General features: G+C 48.0%; 1 protein-coding gene across 1 annotated transcript; it reads left to right on the plus strand.

Moving 5' to 3' along the window:
* The first annotated feature begins 25 nt into the window (after positions 1 to 25).
* Positions 26 to 24,385, plus strand: cdk17 (cyclin dependent kinase 17). The gene is made up of 17 exons (XM_030113198.1): positions 26 to 337; positions 14,941 to 15,085; positions 16,253 to 16,417; positions 18,883 to 19,016; positions 20,613 to 20,738; positions 20,992 to 21,048; positions 21,134 to 21,248; positions 21,386 to 21,480; positions 21,648 to 21,710; positions 21,830 to 21,953; positions 22,036 to 22,156; positions 22,270 to 22,367; positions 22,463 to 22,568; positions 22,827 to 22,869; positions 23,007 to 23,097; positions 23,182 to 23,259; positions 23,350 to 24,385. The coding sequence occupies exons 2-17, from the start codon at positions 14,959 to 14,961 to the stop codon at positions 23,388 to 23,390; spliced, it is 1,584 nt and encodes a 527-aa protein (XP_029969058.1). The 5' UTR covers positions 26 to 337; positions 14,941 to 14,958; the 3' UTR covers positions 23,391 to 24,385.
* Positions 24,386 to 25,122: the final 737 nt, after the last annotated feature.

Genomic DNA, 25,122 nt, shown 5'->3' on the forward strand with positions numbered 1-25,122 from the left:
TCATTGACAGCATCTGCCAGCGTGCTCTGCTCGCACCCCTCCCGTCTCCTCCGTCGATATCAGGTCCTCCTCCAGCCTCTTTAAACTGCCTTCTCCGCCCAGAAAGGAGCACATTTTCGGGGGTTTGGTCTCCGGCGGGTCCTCCTCGCTCTCCCAGACCTGTCCGCGCGTCTCGGGGGGGATTTTCTTTCTTCTTTCTGTGTCGGAGCGAGAGGAAACAGAGAAGCGGAGCTGTGTTTTCACGCTGCTTTTGGTGGGCGGATAAAGCGAAGGAGGGCATCCGGGCCTGGCAGCTCCGGAGAGTCGGCTTGAAACGACGGAATTCACCATTTTTCAGGTAAATTCTTATTAAAATGTCACTCCGTGTCAGACTACCCCTCCTGTCCGATAATGGACTCCGTGACGTTGCGGTCGGTCCGGCTGGAAAAGGACGAGATCTGAGCAGCGGTGCGTGGAAATGACAACACAGATGAAACGGTGGAGAATAATTCAGCCTTTATTGAAACATCGCTACTTTTAATTTAGACCAACCAGTGTTACGTTTGTGCCTCTTAGTTATATCGAAGCACTAACCTGTTAACGTCGTTATTCCAGGTGGAAAGGTTTGTTTACATAACATATGTATCGGCAGCCAGGCAGTACCACCTGAGACAGGAACTCCCCACTGTACACTGAAAAATGATCAACAGCAGGAATGTCATTTAAAAAAAACACACACACACACAACCCTTGACAAAATACCCTGAGCCTGCTGTAAAATCAGCATGTGGCATCACAGGCACACAGTGTAACCTTATCAGTCATATTCGTCTGATTCATCATCCACACACCAGACTGTACTTGTCCTGGGAGATCTTGTTCTTTCATTAATATTTATAAAATAAAAAAAAAAAAAAATAGATATTTGAGGTATCAGACTTTAAGTTCCCACTATTTGTCTCTTATAGTATGAAGTCAAAAGTGTTGTTTTGGTTGCTATAAAGCAATATTACACAAGTAAAATTACTTTTGATTTGTAGATGCAGACTCAGCCCCTGTATCCTTTAAATTCTTAATTGTATATGTTTGTGTCTTAGCTGAAATCCTGCAAGTAGATTTCACTAGAAACTGGATAAATATACAGTTCTTGCCATGCGCCTTAATTTTAGCATTGTTTAGTGTTATCAGAGGTTACAGTTGTGTTGGTGCAGATTATGGTCATGAGTGGAAAAATAAAGGCACAGCTGATTTGAAAGTGTTCCGCAGCCTTGTTTGAACAGATTTGTGACGATGCTTTTACTCTTGAAAGCTTTGTGATCATTACAGATTGCGTAGAAGGAATGCTGTTGAGACAAGCAACCAAAAACTGAGGTTATTTCCTTCACGGTCGGCTGCTCTGGCATATGCAGACACGATGTACCAAGAATCTACTGCCTTGTCACCCTGGAAACACTGAGATGCTGCTGAGAGTGAACTGCTATTATCTTCACATATAAGTTTCTGAATGTTCTGAACCAAGCTTTCAGTCGAGATATAATGGCATCATATAACTGCAGAAAACTATACGCAGCTTTTTATATCAAATATTCATCCTTCACTTTTCATGCTGTGCATTCACACTCTTCTCTGCTGTCTGTTTGGCCTGGATTCATCTCCCCCCCCCCCCACCCCCACCCCCCACCGTCCTTCATCTGGAACAACTGGCCGCTCAATTATGTGGATGTGTGCATCTGCATGTGTGTGTATTGACCCACATACAGATCTAGGCTGTTGACTGTGAGAGTGATACACCCCCAGAGGACAAAGTAATTACCCTGACCGACCGACCGACCAGCCGCCCTCCCTTCTCTTGTCTGTGTGGCCATATAGGAGGGCTTGTATTGATCTGTCTCTGCATTTTGTCGCATAAAGCAGGAGAACAAGAGCAGCAAGTGTATGCATTCAGGTATATGTATATATATGGATGCATTCACTCACACTCAGGCTTTATCTGACTTTGTCCTACGAGAAGCCCAGATCTACGTGGTCGTGAGATGTCTCCTGGAAAAGTGAAGTTATGTTTTGTTCAGTTTGTGAAACGACAGTTTTTGTGTGGCGAAGCCACAGCTGGAGAATAGGAAGTGTCGGCAGCGATCAGAGTGTTATTTTTGACATAAAAGCAGATTTGAAATCCAGCTAACGCAGACATGCGTTTTACAGCTTGACCGCCACACATGACGCTTTGTGTTTATTGATGCTTCTAATGAGGCTTCATGTTTTTTTCCAGGCTTGTAGTTTTAAATAAGGAAAAGAACTTGCTGATTCCATGAATGAAGTGTTCAAATTGCTCCTTTGCCAGTGACTTCAGATGCATGTGTTAGTTTGTGAAGCTCAGTTTTGACTAATGCAAAGCAGAAAGAACACTTTATTTAAATTACGTCAGATAAAACTTTCTATTAAGAGAGATGTAAGCTCAGCCCCACTATATCAGTCCCAGTTTTCCATGTGACCCCTCAGGAAAATAATTTGCCCGCCTCATGCCCAGTTTATACTGAAAACCATGTTTTCCTTTTGTGCTTTGGTGTGATTACACGCATTCAGATCCCAGAGTGTGACAATGGAGGAACTTTCCAAATTAAAAAAGAAAAAGAAACAACTAACCCGGATTATGAAATTGTCCTCCCGTCTTGAGTTTTGAGAAAACAGACAAACGCGGAAGTGACACTTGTTTTGAAAAGCCTGTGAAATGTGGTTGATGACTGAGCAGCGTGCGGTCTGGAGAAGCGCTCTGCGCAGGATGTCAGACGGCGAGCATCGTGTAGCTGAAGTAGATCAGCACATAATTAACACACCTCGAATGAGCTGATCGATGAAATACTTATCGTACCGTAGCGTATGTCTGGTTGCGGTGGAGCTGCTCCGTCTGCAGAGCCGGCTGCAGTTCACCATAGTGAACCTCGAAAACGCTGTTGCTATTGACAACCAGCCATGCAGCTTACTCGCGCTCTCCCCTGTGTTTATGTAACACAAAGTTGTGTTATATTTCATCAGTCAGAGCTTTGAAATTTGGTTGTTTTCTGCATAAATTGGACACAAACTGTGTTGTGGGTTGATTTTGATCGTTCTCCCCCAAACTGCTGCAGCTCAGTCAGATTCTTCAAGTACTTTCTTGAAGTTTTTTTAATTTTTGAAGCATGTATTAAACTCAGCTTTCGGTGCAGTGCACACCAGGCAGCCTTTCAAAATGTGTGAGTTCGTTGCTCGACTTCGGTGTGGGAATGAATGTATTTGTGTAAAACACTGTTGAAAATAGTAATGTCTGTTAACCATGTGGATTGATCAAATATGCAGGTTTGTGTGCTTTAAAGGGTGTGTGTGTGTGTGTGTGTGTGTGTGTGTGTGTGCGTGTTTGTGTGTGTGAGAGAGAGCTGTTGTTAGCTCAGTAAGCTCGAGGAATTTACAATGCTTTGTTAATGTCATTGTTTCAGCCGAGGAAGTACGTAAAACCAAAAATGTGAGTGGAGGATGAGCTGGCAGTCAGATGGGCTGAAGGAAAACGTCTCCGTCCTTCTATGTGGAATCATGTAGACTTTTTTAGGGGGGGGGGTCTGGGTAATAACAGGACATTAGAGGGAATATAGTTAGTGTATGTGTAGACTCATATGAAGTTACACACACACCAAGATAGTTATGCGAGTCATGCTAGGAATTTGAAGTGCTGGGACTTCACTGTCTGTGTCACATACACTCACACACTTTCCTTCTAGCTTTGAAAATGACAAACTTTCCATAATTTGACCTCAACTGTAAGATGTGTGTGTCCTTTTCCAGTCAAACATGGCCGGCTCGTATCATTTGTGTGCGTGTGTGTGGTATCACCTTGTATAAATGTTTGGTCTTGCACGACGGCTGCGTGTGTTTGAGAAGAATAGACTGACGTGTGCGCGGTGTGTCGCACTCTTCTCTAATGCTTACTTTACACATTTTTTGCACACCTACTACACAGCCATGACGTCTGTATGTTTTGGCGTCATGCCTTGTCCACTACCCCAGCACGGAAACCGTTAAATCAGGCGTTGCCACGTGTGTGTCTGTGTGTGTGTGTGTGTGTGTGTGTGTGTGTGTGTGTGCGCCTGAATGTTTGTTTGTTTGTGTATGGGAGGTTGTGTCGGGTGAGATTGGCTCATAATCTGGGGATTAAGAGGTGGCATTGTTCGAGCAGCAGCAGCAGCAGACGGGGATTACACACACACACACACACACACACACACACACGGAGGTTACACATTATAATAAACGTGCGCTGTGGCTCATTCATGAAGTCACTTTCCCTCGTGCAGCACGCGCTCGCCGTAAACCTCGGAGGGGTGTCGTCTGACAGTGGAAATGCTGAAATATTCATCACACACACACACACACACACACACACACACACACTCAGGACTCAGCAAGCTTTTGATGTCTGTCATAACTTTATTTTCTGCTTGGTTCTGTCTGTTTAGACATTAGGTAATCAATCATCGCAGTTGACGACCAAAATGGACTTTTTTTTGGAGTCCATTGCAAGAAATCATTCCAAGTCCTATATTCTGATCTCTGCATCAATCCGCTCACGGTGAGATGCATATTAGGAACAAATCAATATTCAAATAACCAAATTCCTGGGCAGTCACAACATAGAAATTTTTTAAGATGTCGTGAAGCTGCGTTTCTCTAACCTGTGCTCCTCCAGTGAATCTTTTGTGTTCTCAGTTTTGTCTCGGCTGTGACTTCAAAACAGCCACACATGCCTCAGAAATTAGATTTTGGCTCTTCGTCTTTATCTGTCCGTGGGAAAACGAAGTGATGTAGCTACGCTTCAAATGATTAAGAGCATTTTTGCTGGAAATGTGTTTGAAGTTGAGTTTTCATTAAAAAAAAAAAAAAAAAAAAAAATCAATTAGTAGCTCAGCTCGATCGAGTTCAGATTGGTTCTCGCATTATGAGGTTGAATGAGCAATTTTCATCAGACACAAACACAAATCCGGAAACAAGTGGGGCAGCGTTTAGTAGCGCCAAGTCTAGTCAGCTGGAGCTGACATTCTGCTGTTTACCGCGTCTCCGTCCTACGCCACGCTCTCCATCTGCTAACAGTTCGCCCAACACTTCTCGCTCAGTCTAACGATGAAAAGACTTTTTCGACCAGATCCACTCCCGTATGATATTTCTCTCTTCAGACATCAGACGGCATCACCCTCTTCTAACTTTAAATTCCCCTCCATGCATAAAAGAGACTTTCCTTTTTAATTTCTGTTAAGAATCTGTAATTATTTTCCTTTATTCCCCCCCAGTGGATTAATCATCGCCTTCCAGACGGGCATTATCTATAATCAGTACCAAACAAGTGCGCTGAAAGTTCACAGGAAAGAGTCACAGAAGTTAAACTATGAATGAAGCCCAGGGAGGAAATGTATGCAGGCCTTGTTTGGTTTTTAATTAAACCACCTCTAATTGAATCAGGCTGTAATGAGGGGAGTTTTCCTGGGATTCATCCATCCCTTCATCCAGCTTCATCAAACTTAAGGGTTGAATCAGTCGCAGCTGACTGGGTGAGTGCAGGGGATGTTTACTCAGCGATAATCCAACCCTGAGACCCTGAACACAACCGAAGGGCGAGAAGCAGGAGTCTGTACGGTAGTCTTCTGAAGATGCTAATTCAGACGCTGCACAGCATCACAGGGGCAGAAAAGACGACTGTCTAATCTGGAGAATGTCAAGTATTTTAAGTCTACAAAGCCGGAGATGCGAGTCGTCTGAGGCGAGGGACTGACAGCGTCTCTCAGCAAAGAGGAGCACAGCTGTGAAGACGTATCTCCGAAGATAGGCGCGAGATAAAAGCAGACGGTGTAAGCGAGAGCAGACCTCCTCCCTCCGGCCTCCGGTTCGCGAGCTGCGGAGAGGCGAGCAGCTGCCGCCAGATAATGTACAGCGAGAAGAGGGAGATGTAGCCAAGTGCAATCGGCGACAGTTGTGGAACATCCAACGTGCGATTCTCAATCATGTTTTGGGAAATTCACTTTCTCACCATCTGTCTGCAACGGTGCAAAAAAAAAAAAAAAAAAAAAACAAGGCTGGCGCTGGCAGCCAGGCACGTCGGCCCGGCAGTGTGTTGAGAGAGAGGTGTGTGTGCCAAGGCACAGCCACATTATGGACTATTCTTATTGTCCCACATTGAGCCCTTGTGATAACATAGTGTGGGTGTTTTTTTGACATTTCAGCTCTGTGTGCAAATGAAAGAGGTTTTTTGTACCTTCAGAGAGAATCAGGCCAGCTTGGCTCCTATCTTTCTTCTCCATGAGCGAGATTTAAAGTCTGTGCAGCTCAAAAAAAAAATAACCGCGTTCCAAGTTTCTCACATAACAATCACTGAATCCGATTCTCTCGTTTGCATCGCTGAAACAGAAAGTAAAAGCACGCAGTCTCACATTTCAACAGCGCTATGTATAGATCAGGAAACGGTGTTTACGACTGCACTTAAAACACACACGATTACAGTAATTGACTCGGAAATGCAGCTGACTGGTGGTTGTTTTCTGCTGGGTGGGAGGATGAAGGCTGGGGAACAAGACCATTAAACGTTCAGCTAAAAAGGGCACATAACCCCTTCGTTCAACATTTTGTGGAAGATCCTGAGCAACAAATCTCCGAACTTGAAACGAGCATATTCAATTCTTTGAATTCCAAATATTTAAAGTCATACATTCATGGAGAACCTCAAGTCTGTTGTGTAAGACTGCAGGATCTGACCTCGCTTGGCACGGCGACGGGAAAGAGCCCGGGCTGTTAGTGAACGACGTGAGCAACACGTCCGCACATAACAGGACACCTCGGGCGGCGGACACCTGTTCCCCAAGGCCTCGGAGGTGAATGGAGGTGGATCCGAAGCGACGTGCGGCGGGGGCGTGAGAAAGAGGATGCCTAAAGCAGACCCGGGGAGGAGCAGAGGTGCTGATAGATAGACGGCGGGAGGGAGGTTCCAGTGCCGTTGTTTACTGGTGTAAGATGACCCCCGACCCCTCAGTGGTTCGGCGTTGCTTTGTGTCGTTGGGCGTGGCCGACTCCAGCTGTGGTGGCTTTCAAGATTGCACTTAAGGGCTTGGACACGTCTGCTCGGGCGCTCTCACAAAACCAAAGACTTTTATTTCCTGTTGGAATTGAACGTTGTTCGTTTGTGACTCATTGTGTGGCATTAATTAGCTCCGTGACTCAGACACTCTGACCTCCGAGCACTTTGATTTACTCTTTGTTATTCGAGCGGTGATGTCCGTGCCATTAAAGAATTATTTAATTTGATGCGGAAAGTGCATCGGAAGGAGCTGCTTCTTTGTCGGCCTTAAACCCCTTTTTAATGTTTCATAATTAGCATTTTACACTCTCACTGGCGAACGGTGTGAATCATCCTCGGCTTCCCCTCTCCTTCCGCTGGAATGTGCCATCCCCAGCTGTGTGTTTTGGATTCGCCAACCAAACATCCAGTCAGGAAAACACACATGCTGGGATGTTGTGCTCATCCAGCTGTGAGTGTGTGTGTGTGTGTGTGTGTGTGTGTGTGTGTGTGTGTGTATATATACGTATAGGAAGCTAGTTAACCCTCGTTAATGTGGCGTTCTGTGACGAGAGCCTGACAGGTGGAAGACGATGGAGAGTGTTCACTCTCTGGTTGTGTGTGAGATAAAGTTTTGGGGTTAAAGGTCAAAAGTTAACAACGCTAAAGGTGTCATTCAGGATTTCTGCCTTCTGTCATCGTTTACTGTTTTTCTTCATAGAATCCTAATTATAGACACGCTGTATTTATGGTTCGCTGTCTAGACAGGAGTCCAGCAAAAGAGAAAAAGCAAATCCAGTTTGACACTCGCTAATTTCAAACTCGCTGTTGCCTTCGGTCGACAGCACGCTGCCGTGATGGCGGCCCTCATGTTTATCCAGGCAGACGCTCTCATAAACATCAGTCATGTGCGATAAAACTGCCAGTCACACGGAGTCGACGGTGCTGGGTAACGACCACTTTCACCACGCAGAGTAAACACAGACTGTAAGAATAGAAGAAAACGAGTCGGACCGACTGCCCGTTCGGCTCGCTGCTGCCGTTCGGCATGAGTACACCCAGGGCAACGCCAGCGCGCAGTACGCATAAATCACCTCACAGCGGGATGAGCTAATGCTAAATTATAGATTAGCTTGAATGATGTGTTAGCAAGTGTTTACAGAAACACCAAATCCTATTACTTAACTCAGAAGTTAAATTAAATACACAGAGTTTATGATTTTCAGGACATTCATAACAGAACCTGACAGGTCTGTGTTTTTATTTTATCAGTATAGAATTTACAGAAATGTGTATTTTACACATTAGCACACAGAATACTGATAGCAAGATTGTACCAGAGCGGTCTAGATACGCTCCCGAGCGCTCTACCTCCTGCCGAGTGTGTGTGTGTGTGTGTGGATTGATTTCAGTGCCGGTGTGAACAACCGATAAGAGGATCAACTATCCTGCACGAGGTCTCTGTTTTGTAAATGGAAGATAGAGCGTATTGCCTCTGGCCTGACCTCCGGCTCACCCTCCCAGGCCAGCAGACGCCAGCGTACGTGCCGTACGTAACGGTGTGTTTGCTCCTGCCGAACCTCAGCCTCCTCCCGCGGGAGCCAGATGACACCGGAGCGTCTGGACTGGCAATCAAGCCCCCGTGCACTTGTGTGTACATGTGTGTCAGCTGACTTCCCCGTACATCTAATGGCCTGCGGCCTCTGTGTTTAGTGTTTCATGTGGCAGGAGAGCGACGGGCTAATGGCGCACCATGTGTTGTGTTTACAATTGTGTGTGTGTGTGTGTGTGTGTTTGTGCGTATTCAGCTGGGAGATGCTGCAGCTTTTCTTACCTAAAAATAACGCCTTCCCTCCAGCTCGCCCTTCCTCCCCTGTTGTTATCTCCGCTCCTCCCGTCTCCTCCATCATACCCCTCAATCTGCCTTCTTCTCCTTCTTCTTCTCCCCTCTCTTCTCTTGTGTATTTCCCTCCTGTCTGGTTCACGTTGTTGCTTATGTCTGTCCTTGGTAAGTTATTTGTTTAGCAGTGATCCCTGGAGATGGTTTTGCATGTGCAGCTTTGAGATGTTGAATTGGGGGATTGCGTGAATAACATCTGCATGATCTGCAGGTTTTTTTTTGTTTTTTTTTTTTAACTTGATGTAGACGGTTTTAAATGTCCAATGGCCTTCGGCTGTCTTTGAAGTTCAGCAGAGCTCCTTCACTCTTACGATCTTGATAAAATCTCATTTCAAAAAGCACACATAACATGTGAAGGTGCAGTTAGATTTAGACCGTTCGGAGTCTGGCTCGGCCTCGGGGGGGCCTGACGACGTGATTCAGTGCGTTACTCAGCGTTCTGCAGTGTTGTGATGATGTAGCCGGACTCGGCGAACTTGACATGTGAAACTCTGAGCCACGAGCCTCACTTCCCCTTGAATCTGTGTAAACTCATGAAGCCGCTGCTCTCACTTCTTCCCCTTCTCCCGTTCCATCACACAAGTTATTTTTCCACTCCTGGTCATTTCATATATTGTATACCACATTATTGTGCACTTCAACATGCAAAAAAACCCTCTGACACACACCAACACACACGGGGTTATTGCAGCTCCCCCCTCTGGGTCAGTCACGCTGCAGCTCTTTTTATTTTTTTTATTTTTTTGCAGAACTTTTCTCTCCGAGCAAACAAAGGGTCTTTGAGAGGAAAGCACCCACTGCGCCGGGCAGCGGCACTGATGCTCTGTTTGTGCGTGTCCTTACAGGCGCACAAACACATACTTGTGACTGTACCCGGTGGGGTTGGGCTGAAAGGGCCGCTTCAAGGCCGACGACGGCGCTAATAGATTAGCGGTGATGCAAGACTCGTTTGTCAAAATGTCCCAGGATTCAGTTTACGTGCGTTGAAAGCAGTGACTGGTCACAAAATTTTGATGCATTCAGCTTTTCTAAGATCGTGGAAATCATAAGAGCCGACCTGTTCAGCAGGAACAGTTTACCTAAGCAGGTTTCACGTGTGTTTTAGAGCAAGATATCTGATGCTGGGATTCGTTCACCGTGCAGCCTTTGATGAGGTGACACCCGCTCGGGCGTCTTTGAAGTTTTTGGTAACGGTGTACGTCACGCGGGACAGACGGTGGAGCTTTGATTGTAACGTACACCGACAACACCAGTGGGGGAATCTCCCTGCTGTGGGTGGGTGTGTGCTGCTGTGATCTCCTCAAAGTGGCAGAAGTTTCCCCGGGGCAACGTTACCGCCGCCTCTCATCGCAGAAGCAGACGTTTTTCTAAACGAGGACGACCTGAAACGAGCACCTGCGCGAGATCGGATTCCTCCTCCGAGCTCTCGGGTTTGGCCGGCGGCTTGTTTTTCATTCACTCTGATGAGCGCGTTTGTCACTGCCGGGCACGGAAAGCGTCCCGCCCGTCCATCCTGTGTGGGCAGCTCGCCGGCTGGCGGTGTGGGAGAAACCATTCGGGCTGGCAGAGAGGGGTCACCCCCACAATTGAATTATTACGCAATTTTGCTAATGAGACAAATGTTGTGAAAGCAGTTAGATAATATGAACGGTGTGTTCACGTGGAACCTGACAAATGCGAACGCTTCCTGAAAACGCAGGGCTCTTTAATCTCTCAGCGGAATATTGTTTTTCAAGCCGCCAGGAAAGTTTCAGGCAGGTGATGCTCGTGAATCAGCAACTTCTACTTTCCAGTCCGAGGTCAGCGAGTTCGTGTTGGTGCTCAGTTTCTGCACACAACCAATTGCATTGACTTAATCTGCATGTAAATAACCACAAATAAAAACTGAAGCGCTGATAATCGTTTCTCTTTGACATCTGAGCTCATTTTATCCTCGGGCGCTGTTCTTTGCTGTTTCTCCTCCTCACGGCCGCTCTCCCAAAAAGAAAAAAAAAAAAACAAATCTGATGATTCTGTCTGTTTCAAAGCAGTTGTGATGCTCATATGAGAAGATCTATTCTGAGCCGCGGTTCTAACAATGTCCTCTGTTGTCTGTCGTTTGAGACGACAGCCGTGTCTTCGGCTTTCTCTCCGTTCACTCCGTCTTCTTGTTGTTGCTCCAGTTCTGTCACTTCCGTAAAACTTTACAAACACTTTAAAGTTAAACTCACAGACGGAACCGTGAGTTTTTGTCTGAATTCAGTCAGGTCATCTGGACTCGGAGGACGTTTAGTCACTAACTCGAGTGGCTTCATCGGTTTTGTTTGGGTTGATTTGAGAAGCTTTTCTTGGTTGCTCCTGTTTGCCTTGCTCGATGGTTTGTCGGGCCGGATTGGGCCTCATGTTTGACACCCACTGTTATAAAGCATCTTCCCCCAACTTGCTGCGGTGACTTGAGCTGAACTGAAGGAGTTACTCGGTCATCAGACTGACCCACATAGTGCTGACAGCTGAGTTAATGTATCACAGCGACACTTCAGTAACGCAGCTAATCGCTCATCATCCGGACAGATCTGAGTCACCCAGTAGTTTGTTTTACAAGGAGTTACTTTCGTTTTTTTATATTTATATAATATAGTGAACTCATCAGCGAGTGAGATCAAGAGGAAAATCCAGCAGATGGAGGATCACGCCGGTTGCAGCTCTAAATATGAGTAGATTAGCATCGAGGTTCCAGTCAGAGACGCTGTAGTCAGCGCTTTTAATCATTCAGCTTTCACTAGCATCTCGGTTCGGCTAACGTAGAGTTAAGTGCTTAAGTCTCCAGAAAATCCCACATCAGTGTGTCAGCTTAATTATTTTTGGGAACACAGCTGAGTGAGGTTGGATTTTAGCAGCGCCCACGTCACAATGAATTAAATAGTTAACCACAAAGGGAGCATGGACTTTAAGATCTTACATGAGAGCAAAATGGAGGAATTAACCCAGACGTACAGTTTGACGGCAGCACCTTCGCTCAAACTCTTTCTTCCTCGGCAGCACTGTACTTGCTTGCAGCCGCTCGGGTGATTTCATGGCTCTTAACCAAACACAAAGGCTCCATTATGGCGGCGTTCACCGAAATAAACTCACTTTCTCGCTCCCGTTCCTCTTCTCCAGTCTCCTCCCACTCTTCCTCCTCCTCTGCACATTCACACTTTCACCCACATCTCCCAGATCAAATGGGAAGCCACATTTTCCATTTCATTACCTCATTCCGATTTTCAGAGTTGGGAAAGGGGGGGAGGAAAAAGAGGGATGGAGCAGATTGGGGGGGGGGGGGCAGAATGGGAGTAATAATTAGCACTGTAATTAGGTCCTGTGCTTTGAAGTTCCCACTTCCAGACTTCCCTGGATGCACTTGGGAAGCATCCAGGAGGGAGCAAAGGAACAGGGGGATCTCGAGAATGTGGGTCAAAGTGTGTGTGTGTGTGTGTGTGTGGTGTGTGTGTGTGTGCGGAGAGAATTTGTGGAGATGCTAATGATGGAAAAGAGACAGAGAAGTTGGGGGAGCTCACTTCTCTCTGAATCTCTTTCTGTCACTGGCAGAGCAGATTGCTTTGCGCTGCTTTTCATTTTGTTACACACATGCGCGCATGCACACACACACACACACACACATGCACGCAGCACGCACGCACGCACACGTCACATGAGCCTCTTTGTTTTGGTTTGCTGCGGAGATAAAACCCGGCTCTGTTACACTTCTCTGTATGGAAGACAAAGAGCATTTATCCCTCATGCTCATGTCTGTGTGTGTGCATGCGCGCACTTGTGTGTGTGTGTGTGTGTGTGGTGCAGGGAGGGAATGTGTTTGTGTGTTTCAGTCTTTTCCAATGCAGTCACTTCATTTATGGATTTTTATGAGCTGGATTTTTCAGCATTGTTCGGTGGAATTTTCGCTGCTCCCTCAAGATCTGGCCTCTGTGATGTCTTTTTGTGTGTGTGTGTGTGTGTGTGTGTGTGTGTGTGTGTGTGTGTGTGTGTGTGTGTGTGTGTGTGTGTGTGTGTGTGTGTGTGTGTGTGTGTGTGTGTGTGTGTGTGTGTGTGTGTGTGTGTGTGTGTGTGTGTGTGTGTGTGTGTGTGTGTGTGTGTGCGTGCCGTTGTGTGTGTGTGTGTGTGTGTGTGTGTGTGTGTGTGTGCGTGCCGTTGTGTGGGTGCCCGTGGCGTAACCAGATCTGCATGCCGATAGGCCCACCATGGCCGGCATGACACACATCCTCCTCCGAAGTGGGCTAATCACACCCAGGTTAAGGGGCGGCTCATTCACACACACTTCCTACAGTGTTAGACGGCGGCGCGGGGTTTTTAGAGATTGAGATCTTGAAGTAATAGAAAGGTGGTTAAAAGCTGTGGAGAGAGCGCTGGATTTACTGACTCACAAAGAAACGAGAGCCTGGTCGGCCCACAAATTGGGGTCCTTTCACATCTTTATATTAGATGGTGTTTTAGTCTGTTTAACTCCTGGAAGTTCACCAAGATTCACATTCACGGAGAATTAAAGCTCCTCCCGGCTCTGCAGCGATCACTTTGCACCAGGTTGGATCAGAGAGACGATACAGTTTTATGGATTACCTGTGTGAATGGAGATCAGCGTCCGACCGGCTCTGGCACCGTCCTCAGCAGCACGTGCTCAGCAATTACTGTAAATTACCGTGTCTGCGTTCGCCGGGATCAGTGGCTGGTAATCCGTTTACGGCCAGCGGTTGCAGGGGCCTGTTCTCACTGGGCAGGACGTCATGAGTTTGTCTCTTTATACACGACTATTTTTAATCAATCGCAATCAAACCGGCATTGAAAGTAGGACGGAAATCCCGTGAGGTTAAACGAGTTGACGGTGAGACGCTGCCGGTCACCTCAGTGTTGCCTAACCCGCACAGCGCAGACGTCTGCTGATGAGATAAACTCCAACATTACACCACATTTAAAAACTGTTTATTTTAACACTCTGATGCGTCAGGAGCGCAGAGAAATGAGCTCGGCGTGTGTTAAACTGTTGTTCTGGCCGCCCGTCGGACTGTAATTAGACCAACTGCAGCCGGCTTAGAGGAAATCCAGGTCACGCTGCCACAGTCGGTCGAACCGGCGAGCTCCTCTCGACGCGTGCTGGAGCGAGTCCTGCCGGGGCCGTGTCGCCCATGACGGACCGCTGAAGGGACGCATGTGTTTTCAGACGGGCAGATGGCGGCTCGCGGCGGACGAGGGACTCCGAGCAACCTTGAGAGAGTGACCGGAGCAGGGGGCTGGAGTCTGCCGGTCAACCCGGAGGGGTGGGGGCGGCTCTGCTGCCGCCGCTGCTGCTTCCTCATTGTATTTCCCCCTGTGAACCAACATGCGCCTTACTCACACACACACACACACACACTCGCAGGGTGTTAACGCAGCAACACAATGACCAGCTATTGGCTTGAGGCAGATTAAGCAAGGTGTTTCCTGTGACCTGGACGACTGCTACGTCAACACAAACACACTCCTCTGGAACAACACGCACATGCGCTCGCTCGCTCGCTCGCTTGCTCGTGTGTGTGTGTGTGTGTGTGTCTGTTGGTGTATGCAAACCGGTTTGACTCTCTCCTCCTTCAATTAGAGCCCCATTAATTCCTCCCGGTCTGAAAAGCGCGAACGTGTTTGTAAGTGAAAACAGCTGCGTGGAAGTCCGCGCTGATCATCCTTTATTCATGCCTCCTTCATGGTTTATTCATGCGCTCTTCAAGCAGTCGCGCAGTGAATGAATTTTGGATTAAAAGCAGTTTTACGTTATTCATGAGCCGAGATATTTTGGACCGTGTAATCTCCCATGCTGCGCACACACACACACACACACACACACACACACACACACACACACACACACACACACACACACACACACACACACTGTACGTCAACATCAACAAGCATGGCAGTCTGAATCTCGTATTCGTTTTTCTACTTCGTTCAGCAGCGCTGAGTGAATGTGGACTGCTTGTCTGTCGTGCAGGCCGAGCGCTGCCTCGCTATGGAGAAGATGAAGAGGATCAAGAAGCGCCTGTCCTTAACCCTCCGGCCCAGCCAGACCATCGACGAGTCTCTGTCCGAGCTGGCCGAGCAGCTGACCATCGAGGACGGCGGCACCAAAGACAACGGTGAGGTTACAACAAGTTTATATACATTTCAAGATAGGTTTTGTGTGTTTTTCTCTTCATGCTCGACACGTAGAGGCTCCTCAACGCAGAGCGCCGTGTGTGTGTGTGTGTGTGTGTCTGGGCGGCTCTCGGGGGTATTTAAATTATGAAGCAGTGAAGGTGATGAAGCGATAGAGAGCGTCTGCGTAACAGCTGTAATGGACTTCTGCTGAGAGCCTCTCCGGTTATGTAACTCGCGTAAAAAGCGGCGGAGTGACTCGAACACACACAGATAGCAGCTCAGAAGGTCAGAAGGTGCTCTGCGCTGCACCGGCATGCACACTGAAGGAAGCACTCTTCCAACGCTCTCCAACCCCGCCCCCTCCTGTAATGAGCTCTGAAGACACGTGGCTGTGACTGGCTGACATCTGTCAGACTCGTCCATCTTTTCCAGAGGAGTCCGCCACTCTTCGTCCACGGCAAACACAGCTGTAGGATGAACTTTAAATAACTGGAATCATCCAGCGGCGGCGGAGCTTTCACTTCCCCCACATCCTGTTTTTATGAAGTGATTTAAAGAAGCAGTTTTCACTTTGTTGTTAAAATCCAGATTTCCCCACAGAGCCTGTTGTATTAAATTCTAAAACTGAAACATTTCTCATCCTCTGGGTCGATGGAGCCGCTTTGTCCATAAAACATCCTGACGCTCCCAGCCCCTGCCGCTCGCCGTTCCATTACCTCTCCCTTTAAATCACCCTCAACTTTAAACCCTGATGCGTCTGACAAGTACCTAAAGGCATCGTAATGTGAGGTCTACATGTGTGAACAGAGCGCAGCCTGTCTGCCCAGACGCTGAGGTTTTCTCTCTGATCAGAAACGGACGTTTGGCTTCACATTGAGAGGGAAGCTTGTTTAGTGCTCATCAATGGCGTTACATATGTGCCCTTCAGCCATCTCGGTTTCAGCTCTATGCATGTTTGACATGCTGAGAAGCTCGTTTCATGGACCCTTCAAGCTAAGCTCAGTTCATCATTGTGTGTTGATATAAATGACAGATTAAACGTGTTCTTCAGTTAAAGGAAAAAGCACAGACTATATGTATTTATGTGCAGCTAGAAAATGGAGAAGTTTGTCTATAAAAATGCCAGCTGCAGACATGCAGATTTAGCGGAGTGTTTGTGTTTCCAGAGCCCTTCATGAGGAACGGCCGGCCGCCGACCTCCCACAGCATGCACTCCTTCCTGCACCAGTACACCGGCTCCTTCAAGAAGCCGCCGCTCCGCCGGCCGCACAGCGTCATCGGCGGCACGCTGGGCTCCTTCATGGCCATGCCGCGCAACGGGAGCCGCCTGGGTGAGACGAGCGCCTTCGGCAGCACACCTTAACGCCCCGGGGTTCAGCACGTTTCGCGAGCTGTAGCCGAGCAGCTCCGCTCGCGGTTCCTTTCTTTCATCTTTTTTTTTTTTTTTTAAATTTCCCCCTCGTGACAGCTGGATGTAGGACTCTTAAATCGTGACGCAGTCAATCCTCACCCCGAGGGTGTGAAGGGACTCGCCGTCAACATGATTCAAAGCAGCAGCAGCAGATTTGAGGCGCAGGGCCGGGACAGCCCGGAGGGCGATGATGAAGACGGTGATTCATAGGAAGGAGAAACCCAGTTGTTGTGGGTATCGGCATGCACCAGCTTATCATCCACTCTGAGAACGGAGTGAAGAATTTAAAAAAAAAAGAAAAAAAAAAAAAAGGACGGAGCACAGTTTAATGAGGCGCAGACGCCGGCGGTCTGGTCCCTGTTCTCTTCATCCTAACTCAAAGCTGTTGCACGCCGTCGCTCTTCCGGTGTTTTATTGGCTGCTGTGGATTCGTTGTCTGCATTACATGAGATCCGTATCTTTTACCTGTAAACTCGCTAGACTAAACCAACTATTTAAAGAGATCATAAAGTGATTTTAAGAAGGTCGGAAACTCCTGAATTCTTGTTGATGTTAACCCCCCCATAGTTTTTGTGTAAAGAGAAGTTTTAGTGTTTTATCAGATTAACCAGCGCGTCCATATGAACTGCCAGGCATCGACACGTTAAGCTTCCTTGGAAAAAGAGGCAGAAGAACTCATTCAGTTCACATTTTTAGACAATTCTGCAGCCACAGAGTCTAAATTATCGCCTCGGGAGGGTAACAGATGACTGGGTGGAAAAGGCATAATGGGTTATTGTTCCAAACTGCCATTAGGAGCCTAATAAACGTTATCGCGTTCAATATCACTAAGTGAGCTCAATATTTTCTGGTGTGCAGGAAAAAGTTCAGCAAGAACAAAAGAGAGAATATTTCCATGTTATTCGTTATAATGTTATTTGTCACATTATTGCCAGTATTGTTTCTTTGCTTCACCGGAGATGTCGAACAAACAGTATTTCACACTTTTCCCTCAGTTTTCAGCTGCTCTGTAAGCACTGTGTGCCACACACACGATCGGACATCCAGAAATCGCTGCCGGTGACGGTAAAAGCTGGCGTTTTTTAGTAGAGTGGAGCGCTTGAGGACCTGTTGAGCCTCGCACTGGACCCTGGCCTAGATAGGACTTGGACCTAAAAGCAGGACAGTTAAGTAGGACATTGATGTGCCACATATTGCTGCTGCACTCGGCGAGCCTATTAGAAACGCCGCAAACAAGCGTGGGGAAAAAGAGAGATTAGAGAAGGGTCCAGAAAGAATATCTACCCAGTGAAGGAAAGATGGGGGAGGATGTTTGGAAAGAAATGATCAGAACTGGGTGGAGAAAAAGGGAGAAAGTAGAAATTATCTTGAGTGTGGAGGATGAGGAGGTGATAATGGAGAGGTATGCTGGAGGGAAGAGAAAGTGGGACGGACCGGCTCACGTGCAGAAGAGGCCATCAGGTCGGAAAGAGAGAGCAGGTAGTGGAGGAATGTGCTGAAGCGACGGCGAAAACCGAAAGTTTACACTATGTGGTGTGAAAGAGAGAGAGAGGTTTGAGAAGGAAGTGAAAGAAGAAATATGACTGCAACAGCAGCAAGAGATAGAAAGAAAGTGCAAAAGGGTTCATGTTAGTTTTCATATTGAGAAAGAGAAGGAGGACGTTTACCCTCACTTTTTTCCACCTCTGTTAAAATAAACTACTTTTGTTCAGCTGTTGGAGAAAACCATCGAAGTTCTACCTGCAGAAAAGCATCTCATGTCATTCCTGTGAGGAACTGGCTCTGCCAGGGTGTAAAACGCCGACAATCCGTTCTTAGGATGTGATAAAATATGAGACGTTATCGGGACGAGGACGATTTCTTCTTCCTCTCGCTTCTGCGCTCCGACTGCTCGGCTGATGACAGAGCGCTCGGTCCGAGGCGCTGACACACTGATGACAGGGAGCCACTCAGCCACAGCTACTCATTAGCCCTGTGTGTGTGAGGGGGGGTGTGTACGGTGGGCATGTGGTTTGTACATCAGCACGTCGGCCCCCGCCGCGTTACGCTGGTCGTGGTCGTTTCTCCTGCCTCAGAGGAAGCGTCTGCAGGCTGTGGTGTTTAATCTTTGGCCTTCGGGGTTCCAGAAGCCTGAGAGGAGACGACACAGAGTCGAAAGTCTCTACTGTCTGCCGTAAAATAAAGACCATTATTTCATTCATTTAAACCCTTTCTTTCATTTATACCTGGTCGTCTGGGCAAAGAAAGATTTTGATCATTTACTGAAGAGTTGTCGAACCCTGATTTTGTCATTATTCCAGGCTATAAAATTGATTGAATTTTATTCTTTAACTTGTGTTGCATCCATTTATAAGGCGGATTTCTGTGATGTTGTTTTCGTCTCAGACATCGTGCACGAGAACCTGAAGATGGGATCGGACGGCGAGAGTGACCAGGCGTCGGGGACGTCCTCCGACGAGGTCCAGTCGCCCACCGGCGTCTGCCTGAGGAACCGAGTCCACCGACGGATCTCCATGGAGGTGAGAGACGGCCCCTGTTCTCCTCAGCGTCCAGGTGTCATGATGGCGTGGAGACGTGATAATCTGCGCCGTATCCAGTGTTTTTCTCCCTGCTGTCGAGCTCCTTTGTTCCTCTGAAACTCGCTGCTGTTGCACTTTCCCACTTCGTCTTGACGCCATATCAGCTTTTCTTCATCACATTTTAAATTAACCTGTGGATAATAGCTTATTATTGAGTTTTTTCCCCCCTTTTTCAACAAGGAATATGTTTTCTTTAAAAAAACTAGGACATCTTTCTTTAGAATTCATCACTTTGATGTTTTTTTTTTATATATTCTTAAGCTACAGCCGTAACGGCTTTTAATTAAAGCCTGTTCTGTTTTTTCATTCAAGTGAAAACAAAACAAGAAGCTCTTTTAGGCGTTCACTGGGTCAGTGATAATGGACTAGTTTCTGTAATACTCTTACACAAGCTCAGCAGATACACTTCCAGCAGAAAGCAGAGAAGCAGCCTCATGATTATCAGGGGGTTTCTGTGCCCGCTGGTTCTCTGATTTCTCTGGAGTTTTTTTGTGCGATTTTCAACACGCTGCCTCCGAGCCGCAGGTAATCACTTATCGCATTCCCGCGATCGTACGAGCCAGTAAGGCCGCCGCGCCGCCAATTAAACGAATCCCCGTCCCTGCGACTTTCATCCCACATTTCACGCACAATTAAGCATCATGATGCTGAAGCTGTGGGAGGTTTCAGCTGGAATGGGATGCACAGCTGAAGCCTGGAGGCCTTCTGCCCCCTGCTGGTCGATCCGGGAGCACCGCAAAGCCCACCTTCAAGTAGTGTTAGATCTCACACACACACACACACACACACACTGACCTATTTAATCTTTTATTTGTTCATGAAAGCAAAAGAGCTGGCTGTCTTCGTAATCAGATGACCTGAGAAACGCGTCAACAAAGTTACATGTTTAAGAGGCCGCTGTCTTTATTTCTAATCCTTTCTGATGGGCAGAAGGTTAATGACACAAGTCACACCGGCTGCTCGACAAAAATTATATCGCATGTTCTCCAAAGCCAGGGACTCAAACTGCTCCATCAAAAGCTAAAAACTGTGAAGGTGTATTGAGCAAACCGAAACCTTGAGCTGTCGGTTCCGCCGTCTGTCAGACTCGACCTGACTTTGAAGTCACGTCCGACGACCGCGCCGCACGTGACCGCTCTCCTCTCGCTGTGGTTTTAATCCTCGCCTCCGACGTCGGGCCCCGCATTACGTAACCTCATCTCTGTCTGATTTGTTTCGATCCGGGAATAGACGGGATCTGACGCCCTCGGCGTTGACCGTGACCGGGCGAGGAGGAGAGGAGGAGGAGATATTTTAGCTGCTGTGCGTGGGGGCGGACTCTGTAGCCTGCATTGTCTTCTGCTTATGACTGAAATATGTTGCGTATAGAGAGTATGTAGCAGTGTTTCAGGGCGTGGGCAGAGTGCCGACAGTTTCCAGCTCAACGCAGGTAGAAAAGTCCTTTCTCCTCCTCCGCCGTCGAACACGAATAAAGTTCAAAGTGCTCGACTGACTCCTGAAGCTCGGTGTGTGTGTGTGTGTGTGTGTGTGTTTCAGGACCTGAACAAGCGGCTGTCACTGCCCGCCGACATCCGGATCCCAGACGGCTACCTGGAGAAGCTGCAGCTCAGCAGCCCGCCGTTCGACCAGCCGCTCAGCCGCCGCTCCCGCCGAGCCTCGCTGGTCAGTCCCCGCCTCTGCCGCTCCGGTCCGCCCGTCTCTCTCTCTCGCCCTCTCCCTCCCTCTGGTGCCGGTTTCTATGGCAACCGGTCCAGCGCGAGCCTGGGATGGCTTCGTCTCACCTCCCACTTTTAGCCCTTTAAAGCGGCTCTCGTGAGCCAGCGGCGGCTGAACCAGCCGCTGTCATCCAGTCGGTTTTTGCGATCTGATTCTGATGTCTTGCAACTTCACGTCTGATTTTTCGTCTCTTCCTCAGTCGGAAATTGGTTTTGGGAAGTTGGAGACGTACATCAAGCTGGACAAGCTGGGAGAGGTGAGAAACACTCCCATGATCTCGTCAGTGTAAAGATGGTCGATAAAACAAACAGGGATAAGCCTCGTTTTCGTGTTGCGTTCAGGGAACGTACGCCACGGTGTTTAAAGGACGCAGCAAGCTGACGGACAACCTGGTGGCCCTGAAGGAGATCCGGCTGGAGCACGAGGAAGGAGCTCCGTGCACCGCCATCAGAGAAGGTAAGCGGTTCCTCATCAAGTCTTTGTGAAAATGGAAATTAAATAACCAGTTATTCCGTCATCGTTTTTAAAAAAATAAGCCGTAACGACAAAGCTGAAGTGCCTCTCCGTGAACAAACCTCCGTGTGTCTCGGCAGTGTCTCTACTGAAGGACCTGAAGCACGCCAACATCGTGACGTTACACGACATCGTCCACACCGACAAGAGCCTCACGCTCGTCTTCGAGTACCTGGTAATGCTCGCCGCCTCAGACCGCGGCGGTCCTCGTGCGCAGAGACACAAAGAGCACGACGCCTCATTAGCATTTAGACCACGAGGACTTCTCAGTTTGTTTTCCATCATATCTATAACTGAAGAAGTGGGGATGATTGATGTTGTTAATGTCCACTTCCTGTGTAGGATAAGGACCTGAAGCAGTACATGGACGACTGTGGGAACATCATGAGTATGCACAACGTGAAGGTGAGGAGGATCCGATGAAGAGCGGCTGAAACTCTGTTTTATATCGGTTGCAGTTTTTGCACATGATCCAAAATATAACATCAAGTGAAATGTGCTTTTTTTTTTTTTTTTTTTCCCAGGTGTTTCTGTTCCAGATTTTACGAGGACTGTCCTACTGTCACAAGAGGAAGGTTCTCCACAGAGACCTGAAGCCACAGAACCTCCTCATTAACGAGAAAGGGGAGCTCAAGCTGGCTGATTTCGGTACGAGGAATCTCGGAGATCTGAATGATTTTTATTTCTTCAGAATTTCACTCTGGTTTAACGTCCGCTCCTGTGTTGGCAGGTCTGGCGAGGGCGAAGTCAGTTCCCACTAAAACCTATTCCAACGAGGTGGTGACTCTGTGGTACCGGCCCCCCGACGTCCTGCTGGGGTCCTCGGAGTACTCAACACAGATCGACATGTGGTGCGAAGCTTTTACTCTCCTCCTCTCTTCATCCGGCAGATCGAGTCTTTTTAATTTCTACAATTTCCAGTGGAAACACTGAATGCTGAAAGTGTGTGTGTGTTTTTCTGCAGGGGTGTCGGCTGTATATTCTACGAGATGGCTGCGGGTCGGCCTCTGTTCCCGGGCTCCACCGTGGAGGACGAGCTCCACCTCATCTTCAGGCTGCTGGGTAAGCCCCGCCCGCCGGGCCGGGTCGCGCGCATGCCGCTACCTGTCGTTGCCGTGCGCGTCTCCATTGGCTGTTCTCCGACCGTGTGCCCGCAGGCACGCCCACCGAGGAGAACTGGCCGGGAATCTCCTCCGTCGACGAGTTCAAATCCTACAACTTTCCCAAATACAAGCCGCAGCCGTTGATCAACCACGCCCCCAGGTGCCGCTCGCCTCGCCGCCTTTGTTTTTCTGCTTTGCCCTCTCAGCTCTTTTGCATGCTCTACAATAATGGTGTGTATTCTTGAGTGTGTGTGTGTGTGTGTGTGTGTGTGTGTGTGTGTGTGTGTGTGTGTGTGGCAGGAAATCCTGTAGAACATTGCGCAGACGTTTGTCCACTTCCTTCCTCCCATGAGTGGCCCATATTCCCATGAAGCCCCGCTCAGTAAACCGCCGCTCTCTCCTCTCTTGTCTCGCGCAGGCTGGACAGCGACGGCATCGAGCTGCTGCTGGCGTTCCTCAAAGTGAGTGTTCCCCACTTCCGTCGCAGCTCCCAGAATCCTTCACGCTTCACAAGTTTGCTCACATTATACACATATAAACGTACAAACCACCGGCCGCTGGCTTTCCTGCGTCACGTTTCTCCTTCCTGCCTCCGCAGTATGAATCCAAGAAGAGGATCTCAGCCGACGAGGCCATGAAGCATTCCTACTTCCGGCAGCTCGGGATGAGAGTCCACAACCTCCCCGAGAGTGAGCGGCTGATTGAACTGGAAAAGCTGCTTTTGTTTGTTCTTCTTCTTCTTCTTCCTCTGACACTTTGCGCTCGTGTTTCAGGCGTATCGATATTCACGTTAAAAGAAGTGCAGCTGCAGAGAGACCCCGGTTACAGGAACTCCTCATACCCAGAGTCAGGTGAGGCTGATTTAAAAAAAAAAAAAAAAAAAAAAAGAACCCAAATGCATGATGGGATTTGCAGTTACACGGTATTTTCTTCTCTTTCAGGGAACGGAAAGATCAACAGAAGGCAAAGCATGCTCTTCTAACAGCCGAGGATCTCCTGTCCAGCTCCACCTTCACTCCCCAGCATGAGCCCACCTTCCTCCGGAGTGACCCCCTCCCCCCGTCGACCCTTCACCCCTGCGCACACACACACACATAAACGCGCACACACACCCCTCTGAGCGAGTGACTCTGAGTTGTGGAGACTGTTTATTTATTTTTATTGGGGGGTGATGTTGTATTTTTTGCTGCTAAACTACTAAACTACTACTGTCTGTATTTAACACACCGTGTGTGTGTGTGTGTGTGTGTGTGTGTGCGTGCGTGTGTGTGTGTGTAAACATGATGTGAACTGGAGGCGCCATGCACAGCTGAGCAGTCAGTCGGGTCACTGTCGTTCTCCGATTCTCTGGCTTCTTCTTCTTCTTTTTGAGTTCCAGTTCGACGCTGCGATGCCAGACTAAAAGCTTCAATGGCAACACTTTTAAAATACACACATATATATATATGTATGTTTGGTTCTGTTTTGTCGTCGAGCTTCCTCGATTGAATTTCCCGACGTTTCCGGAGCTCGGCAGACTGGAACTCAGCCTGGCGTGAGTCGGTCTGGAGTTTTCATCTCCCTGCAGCGTTTCGAGAAAAAGACGGAAACGCGCAGCTTGGGGGTTTCTCTCCGACCCGTCTGGCTCGTGGAAACGGCGGATTACGGATCGATAGCGGAGATGAAGCCAGCAAGCCTTCTGGAAACTGCCAGGATTTTTTTGTTTTTTTTTTTTTCTTTCCAAACGTGGAACTAATGCAAGCTGGGTTCCGTCGCTCTGTGTGCATCCGCAGACCTGACTGCAGTGACTCTGTTCCTACCTTGCACTTCAGTGTTTTTGTTGTTTTGTTTTGTTTTGTTGTTCATCAGGGACACGAGCCCGGACGCGGCCCGGTTTACCCAACAGTATTAAGGTGTTTTCTCTGTGTCTGTGACCTTTGACCTCTCCTTTGTGAAGCGACCGTGTCTTCTGTGGCATGTTTTTTTCGGAGGTTTGGGCGGTAGGGGAGGGGGAGGGGTTTGGGGGATTTTAAATGCAAAGCGGTTACTGTCCATTTGGCGTGGGACCACCGGTCTCTCCGGAGTTTTGTACAAATGGAGCAAGGAGAAAACAAAACAAAACAAAAAAGATTTCAAATTGAAATTTTTGGATTTATCTGCCCGCTGTGTTGTTTGCAACGGACGGTGACGCTACAGATGACGGTTCCTGTTTGAGAAGTCTCGTTTTTGACGGCATGTTTACTGATCGCCGAGGCACTGGCGCGAACGTCGAGTGGCGACCTTCTGCATGAGATTCAATGATCCTCAAATACGAGGGTTCAGCCAGCAGTATTTAGCACAAAAGGCTGAAAACCACAGAAAGTATCTGATGATTTTTTTTTTTTTTTTTTGTTCCACTGTAGATTCAGTCACGGCTACAGCAGCAGTCGGACAGTATTGCTAGAAGAAGCGCTCTACTGAAGCCATTAACGTCTGACAGCACTAATACAGCCACATTCACCTTTAGCACAGTTTGCCGCAAACAGTGGAATAAAACCCTGTTTAAACACAGAACGTTTGGCTTATTAGATCCTGGATCATCTGCTTCTAATGGGATCGAAGCGCTCCCAACACAAACTGTGACAATACACGGAGTTTACAAAACAGTTCCCGTCTCGTTTTGACCAAACATTCGTCCCTCGGCAGCTTAAACAACGAGGAACTCCTCCTCTCTCCACAAGCACACAGGGAGATTT

Source organism: Salarias fasciatus, chromosome 17 (assembly GCF_902148845.1).
Source record: "Salarias fasciatus chromosome 17, fSalaFa1.1, whole genome shotgun sequence".
In the NCBI taxonomy this organism is placed as follows: Eukaryota; Metazoa; Chordata; class Actinopteri; order Blenniiformes; family Blenniidae; genus Salarias; species Salarias fasciatus.

Bases quoted from the DNA above. Each gene is read 5' to 3' on its own strand.
- cdk17 (XM_030113198.1), top strand. From the start codon at position 14,959: ATGGAGAAGATGAAGAGGATCAAGAAGCGCCTGTCCTTAACCCTCCGG. The intron at 21,249-21,385 runs GTAAGCGGTTCC...GTGTCTCGGCAG, and splicing joins GTGCACCGCCATCAGAGAAG to TGTCTCTACTGAAGGACCTG. The intron at 22,569-22,826 runs GTGCCGCTCGCC...TGTCTCGCGCAG, and splicing joins TTGATCAACCACGCCCCCAG to GCTGGACAGCGACGGCATCG.